This window comes from Mesitornis unicolor, unplaced genomic scaffold (genome assembly GCF_000695765.1).
Source record: "Mesitornis unicolor isolate BGI_N332 unplaced genomic scaffold, ASM69576v1 scaffold32951, whole genome shotgun sequence".
NCBI lineage: Eukaryota > Metazoa > Chordata > Aves > Mesitornithiformes > Mesitornithidae > Mesitornis > Mesitornis unicolor.
The window spans coordinates 6,342-14,029 of NW_010163667.1; the positions used below are offsets into that span (position 1 = coordinate 6,342).

Sequence of the window (7,688 nt, forward strand, 5' to 3'; positions counted from 1 at the left end):
ATAGGAAAAATAGATCTACCTGTAATCACATGTGCATCTTGTCATATTTTTATTTCCATCTCCTTGTTTCTCATCTATTTGATAAAGCTAGAAAAAATAATAATGTGCACACAGTGGCACTCCAAAATAACTGCACTTTCTCCAAGGTGTTTCAAACACCTTCTTTATGCTTGAACAGGGAAGCAGAAGAATATAACAGCACAGGGACTTACTCTGGCAAGTAACTCATGCCCCAGCAGGGCACACTGAAGAAGTTTTATCTGCAAGGACTAAGCTCTTTGTCTGCAGTTTGCAGAGAACACCACCATGCACTTGAGGCCTCCTAAGCCACAACTGCACTCAGCAACTGCAAGTGGAGGGGAAGCGTAGAGAGCACTAAAAGGCAGGTTATTACGCTTGCAAGAAGCTAAGAGCAGTCTGTCCCAAACAAATTTGAGGCCTCAGAACACTTTTGCCATTTAGTGGCTAATTAGAAGTTGGGCAAGAAAGCTGAGTTGTATTCCTGTCTCTTCAGTTTCACTATGGGACTCTAACTCCTCTGCTGACTCAACACAAGCAATTAATATTACTGTAATTGAAACAAATATGCAGGGGAAAAAATGAAGTTCGGAAAATCTGGTTACAGGCAAAAGTCTTGTCCACTTCCATGGTGAAATCCAAGTTACAGCACATTGATAATGAAAATTTTCCTCCAAATAATGTATTAGGCTGATCCAGTCCATGTCTACAATAGTATGACATACAGGACATGATAAAGAATGAGAATAGACAGAGAGAATTTCAAAATACAAGCTGTTTGTGTACCATATTGGTGAGAATTACTGACAGGAAATAACATAATGCTTCCCTGTTCCATAGCCTCAGTTCCATTCACACTCAGTATTACAAAATAATAACACTTTATATTCAGAATAACTGAATTCAGTGGTTTTTTTCCTGAGGAGTTAAAATTTTTTAATGACTTAACTTCACTAAGCAGAAGCCTAATTTCAAAATCAGGATGACAAGTATTTCAATATCTTGGCTTCCAAAAGACACGTGCTGCATTTTACATTTTCAAGCCCACCTTGTCTTCAGAAGCTTTAATACCCTACATACTTCCACTTTGTCCAACTTTTGTGCACCCTAGAATTGCAAGGCAGTATCCCACGCTTTCTGACCTCTCCTCAAGCTCCTGATCCTTTTGCAGATGGGCAATCTTGTATTTTTTCACTTTCCAAAATTAAGACTAAACACCTACTGGATGCCAGTGCTCAACGTTGGTACCTTGTGACCGATGATACTTGGAGACAAACACATAAACAAGCCAAAAGGGACACCCCGAGATCCATCACTCACTGAAGGTGATATACTAGTTTAAGGAATTGAAAACAACCACTACAGGATAAATAAATCCTTCTTCCAACTCCTCCTTATCTCCATACCCTCAAGACAGTTTGTGCCAAGAACAAAAATTAAAACATATTATGATCTACCCATAAAACCTGTACAACACTGCAGTGCTCGATCCAATGACAAGCGGGTGCAAGCACAATCAGAGAGTAAATATAAGGAAGTCCAAGCAAGGAGAATCTGTATGTTGAAAGATTTAAAAATAATTGAGCAGAACATGAGATAAAGCACTCGTTGCTTCTTTATATGCTTCACATATAAATCAGTACTTTCTCAGTGCAATCATTCTCACTACTTGAGAGATTGCAGCACTTTTACAGGCAAATACAGATCTTCATCTGAAATACTGCAGTATGATGTGCATCGCTCACTGCCTTACAGCATTGACTTTGAGTGCCAATTCCCACTTCAGCAACTCTTTTTCCTGCAAGGAAACTGGATGGATGTTCCAAACAGGGAATAATTTCCCAAATGGTATTGAACACTGAAGACCCAAAGGAAGCCCATCTTCAACACTGTGATTTACAAACCAGTGAATTCAAATTGTGTCAGTACTTCTCATACAGCCACTAGCAAGCTGCACTGCACAATGCCTGGGCTTGCCAAAAAAAAAACTAAAAAGCCAAAAAAAGAATAATTTTATTTCTTCTAACACTGACAGAGTACAAATGTAGTGTATCAGTGTACACCTGGAACAGCTTGTGCTATTACTGAGACAGTGTAAACTGCAGAAAGCACAAGCAAAGTTTCAGCAATATAAAGCATCTTTAACACTGACTTCTTACTTTTCTTCTTCATGAATATATTTCTTTATTTCTTATTTCCCCATCTTCCATTTTAATTTACTGCAGGCTTTAAGAGGCACAATTTGATGGCAGTAAAGTTGATTAAAATCTAACACAAAGCACACGCTATCCTAAATAAATTCAGTAACCAACAAAAACTGCCAAACAAGTTTTATGAGTGTGATGACAAAACAAAGATACCAAAGTAGATAGCACCTTCTGCTAGTTCTATTTCAGCTTTACAGCAAGAAAAGGCCACAGCAGGATGAAACAGAAGCCAAGTGACCTGACCTTCTCAGAAACCTGCAGCAATGGTGGAAGAAAGAAAAGAAAAAGACATCAAGAAAATGTAAGGAAACAGATTTGGGTATGACACACTTTCTTTTTGATAAGTGCTGCATGTACATGGAGTGCAGAGACAATGAAACCTATTGAATCATTTAGTGATGGCTGCATTCTTGTTGAGCACAGAGGAAGGAAGGAAGGAGCACTAAGGAAGATTCATCCCTACCTCACTCCTCAGTGTAATAAAAGAGACCACAAGGAATCACCCCTTTCTTCAAATCACATCTAGGTCAGCCATCATGTCAGACAAGTGACGCCACACCAAGACCATCTGACAAACTGAAGCCAAGCAGCACAGGCAGGACTTCATACCACACTTCCATGGTTTGGAAAATTAAATCCAAAATTAAATGTACACATGTCTCGTGCCTTTTGGCTAGATCTCTGCAGCATTTTTAATTCCCTCATATTTGGGGATACGCTGCCTTACAGCTCCTTTTCCAGCTCTGGAACAAAGGTGAGCACAGTGAACAACCAATTCAGCCGTAACTGGGTACTTTCATTTATTCCTCAGGATAGCATGAACACCCTTACCTGCCTGCACCTAGTAACAGGCGCACTTCATAGAAGCAGGGAGGTGAAGAAGTAAAAGATAAGACACAGCTACTCCTGCAAAGTAGTAGATGGAGAGGAAATGAAGGAGCAGAAATAGTATGGACAGTGAAGCAAGAAGAAGGAATTAATTAACAAGGAGATCAAAACTGGAACCACACTTCCAGTTCCTGTCTAAGGGACCGGATGGCTTATAAAAAGCCAAATTCATCAGCAACAGTACGTATCAACTACAAATCAGAATCAGATAGCAGCAGGAAAGACAAGAAAGACTTAACACACAACTGCAACAAATGCTCCTAAATTCTGAACCCCATTTTTATTTTTATATGCTTGGCTCCCATGTCAGCCATTGGAGTGGGGCCCTCTCTCTCCATGGATAGATTTCTGAAACTGTGCTAGTCTGACAGCCTGCCTGCCAGACTTCTTTCAGTTTGATTAAGCACCACACCATGCTGTTTAAATCATCCATAGCTAACGGAAGGCTACAGATCCAGAGAGTCTAGCGAAACCCAAACCCAAACAACTGCAGCTGAAACTATGCCTTGTACTTTAATCCTGTACAGAAAGGAAAGTCTTCAAACCTGTCAGGGTGTTGCCACAACCACAGCTGTGCCATTACATTAAGGCTGACATGCAGTACTGCCCTCTCTTCTAAAATTCACATTACTACAATATGTAAAAGCTACAAATGAGTAAACCATGAGGCAAGGTACCCTAAAAAGAAAAGGGTGTAGCTTTCCTTCCCTGTCCTGATCTCAGTGCTCAGGTTAGAAACTGTTAGTGCTTACATTCAGTCATGAAGCTGAAGGACAAAGTGGATTCCCTCTCGTTTATTTCACACAGAGTGCCTGCCCAATTACCACCATGTCAATACAGCGTAAATTCCGAGCAGTACAGACAAGCATCAACACGAAGGAACTGTAATAACTTGCATGGAAGTAGTGCAGTATCAAGCATTATTCTTGACAGCCAGCTAGCCGTTTCAGAAGGCAGATGACTTCCCTCATGGACAAATCTGGACATAATTTTTCCCAAAACTCTCTCAAACGTTTAATGTGACTCTATCCAGCTTGGACAACAAGAAGCAGAGAAAATCAGTGTCTATCTTAAAACAATCCATTAACAACTCGCAGCAACAGCGCCCTCTTCCCACAGCATACCCTTGAACATACCACAGTACTTGTCCTGCAACTAAAGAACAGTAGTATACTCCCTGATTTTATTTAAAAAAATTATCAGAAACCAACAAACTTTTGTAGTGCTCTTCCAAATTAATTTAAGAGGGGATGGCCCATCCACCACTTAACGGTAACATGATGCTTTTACAACTAGTGGCAAGAAGCAACACACATTAGGACATGACGAAGACCCAGTTACAGGCTTCCACAGCAAATGCTCAGCAGCAGAATGGATTTAAATATCCAGGGAGGGCGAGTCAGGAGCTACAGATCCAAGTACAAAACTCCTTCTCCTGATCCAGATGGTGAGATTATGTTTTGGATGGAGAGTGCCAGTGCTTTGAATTATCTCTCTCCTGTCACCCCCCCGCTCCTGCCATATGCTGCCGCTTCTTTTCTTTACTATCAGAAGTGGCTAGGGTTTCTCTTCCCACCCCACAGCTGCTCCATTCTCTCCCTGGCAGGCAGTCAATTCCACGGGCTGTGTGCGTTAACACCCTGCAGCCCATAAAGTACTCACTCTGAGCTCTCACTGCTGCTGCCAGTTGCAGAGCTGCCGTGCTGGTCGCCCTGGCCCAAAACCTGGACCCCTAAGGACCTGACAGCCCGCATCAGAATCGCCTCCATCGCTTCAACTGAGAGCTTCTCCAGGACGATCACCCGGCATCGGCTCAGAAGAGCGGCGTTGACTTGGAAGGAAGGGTTTTCTGTGGTCGCTCCTATCAGGGTCACCGTCCCACACTCGACGTGAGGAAGGAAAGTGTCCTAAGGATGGGAGGGAAGCAGAAAAAGTTGATCTCGATCAACGACAACCTGAAACATCCCATGTGAGTAGGCTACATTTTTCGTGTCTTGTTAGTCTTTGGGTTTCCCTGTTGATGTGACAAATAATAACACCGACAAGGCAGCTCATCTGCTAAGCTATCTAAATGATTTAATTTCACGCAGACAGCATGCTACAGGCTGTTCACCTTAATAACTCATGCTTGAACTGAGAATGACCCTACCATCTGAAAAGAGAAAGTATCAAAAACTTCCACATTTTCAGTTTATTTATGTGAGTTTCGTTTATTGCTTGGCAAACATAAGATATCATTAAATTGCCTTATCAAATATAACAAATAGTGAGCCTATTTCTAAATACTCTTTGAATCAACCTTTAGGGCTACAATTCCCTACATAACTCTACAGGACAGCTCAGAAAACTATAGGAAGATTGCAGTAAGGTTCAATGTAACAACTGTAACTTGTAGTACAGAATTCAAGCTTTCCATGGTATGACTAAAGAGGACTTATACCTCGGAAAGGAAAAAGAAAAAAACACCCAAATGATGGCTGCAGCAATGTGTTATCCCAAAGTACCATGCTATGCCTTTTTTTTTTTTTTGCCACTTTCCTCGCAGAGAAGAGGGGACAACATTAAAACACACAAACACCCTAGGCACATTCACATTCTAGACCTTTTTAAAGGCAATGCAGAATGGTACTGCCAGGGTGGAGGCTGAAATGAAGATACATGCAGCAAACACTAACAGCATGACTTTGCAGAAATAAAATTTCAGAAAAATGTCACATAAAGCCCAGCATGTCAGTCAGCTATAAGTATAGTTCTGCCTTCTATTTAAATCTTTGAATCACAATAATTAAACATTGATTGGAAGTTAGTTGTGGAAATTAATTTTTACGTGTTGCTCCCTAAATCACCTGCTAAAAATATTAACTGAATAATAAACTGAAAGCCCAAAGTAAGGTATCATCTTAAGGCAAAGTGGGGAATTTTACAGAAGTGTTGACAAAGCCTTTTTTCAAAGCCTCAATACCTGCTGAGATTTATTGAAGCGATGGATCTCGTCAATAAAGAGGATGGTTTTTCTCTTGAAGAGTCTTTTTTCATTCTGGGCTTGGCTGATGACATCTCGAACATCATTTGTCTTGGCACTTGTGGCCGACAGTGTCACAAACCTCGTGCCGTTCTTTTTGCTGCTGTTGGCTATGATGTGTGCCAGCGTAGTCTGAAACAGCAGTCGGAGAAACCTTTGTAAAAAATTGTTTTGGACACAGAAAGTACTCATTTGAAGGAAATATGTAAAGAACAAAGCTGTATATTCTGGACAAAGGGACAGTGTTGACAGTTTACAGAGTAAGGTATTTTAGTTCATGATATTCTAGCACACAGACTTAAAAACTTCCTGCTAGAGGTAGCTGCCAATTCCACCACTGCATTTCCAATGCCTGTACTTTTACGTAGCAGACTTATTCAGTCTCAATACTGAGGCAGCCAGCAATGACAGCTGTCTCCTCTGCCACACAAGAGCTCTTCGCCAAATACATTTCTGTCACAGAAGATGGGCTGACTGCAATTTGCTGTACAGTTATTTTGTAGAGTATGTTAATAGATAAAGAGCTAGACTACCCTGAGATACCTGCAGGAGAGTTGACAGTGCAACCACATTTAAGAAATAACAAGCTACAAAGTTGAATTAAAGCTTTTCCTATTTCCACTGAACATAAAAATGAAATCAATCAGAAAGCAGTTCTCCACAAAAGCATCAGAGCGTTAGTACTGAAAAATTACATGTACATTTAAGAAAATGTAACTCTTTAAATCTAAATAGTCAACAGTAATCAAATGCTGGCCCAGGGAACTAAAAGGCAGCTGACCGAACAAACTCTTGGCTGGTTTTAGTGAGCAATTTTGATTTTCTTTCCTTATAGACAACTCCTTCAAACCAGAACTTATTTATAGGAAATTTCACTGAGCCTACAAAAGCAACCTCCAGTACTACCTCCCAAGGAGATTCACCACACCTGAACACATTAAGGGCGTAATTTTCAGATTTTCCTTCACAACCATTAGCAAAGGCAGGTGTATCTGCATGTCTCAAGCAGAGCGTATCTCTATTTGAAAATACTGCTAGAGAAAACCAAGGGATTCTTCCATCAAGCTCACTCTTCTATTAAAGGAGGAGCCCAAGGATACTGAAGACAGGAGAGCCTCAGCAGCTGAGGAGTGGGACAGGTGCTGACAAAACCACTTCAGAAGATATTCCAAGTACTGAGGTTAAAGCAGCAGGTGTTGCCAACCCGCTCCTCTTGCAGGGAGACTGCAGAAGCAACCACAGGGCTACCAGGGATGTTGCCAGGACCTCCTTCACTGCCCTAACAGCACTGCTCTGTCTCTTTAATGGATCTTCTTGTCCCTGAAATGGCAACCAGCCCAGAATGGGAAAGGGGAGGCTAAGGAGGAGGATGTAGCACTATTTATTCTTGCTTTAGTTTTAGTAAGGGCTTCCTGACTGTCTTCAGAAGAGGTGTCATTTCGCATCCTGATACAAGACACATCCCGTGCCAGATCTAGAAGAAACTAAAACCAAAGTTGGTGTTTCCTTACAAAAGAGCCTTGATTCAGAATGTACCTTCAGAGGACGGACCT

At 41.2% G+C, this 7,688-nt stretch overlaps 1 protein-coding gene across 1 annotated transcript in view; it reads right to left on the reverse strand.

Moving 5' to 3' along the window:
* The window catches only part of LOC104548132 (ATPase WRNIP1-like), a gene marked incomplete at its 5' end in the record, with an annotated part of 7,914 nt that extends 1,647 nt beyond the window's left edge, over window positions 1-6,267 (reverse strand). The window contains 2 exons of the mRNA XM_010194066.1: window positions 4,776-5,020; window positions 6,076-6,267. Coding sequence (XP_010192368.1) covers window positions 4,776-5,020; window positions 6,076-6,267 — 437 coding nt within the window. The remainder of the gene's footprint in view (window positions 1-4,775; window positions 5,021-6,075) is intronic.
* Window positions 6,268-7,688: the final 1,421 nt, after the last annotated feature.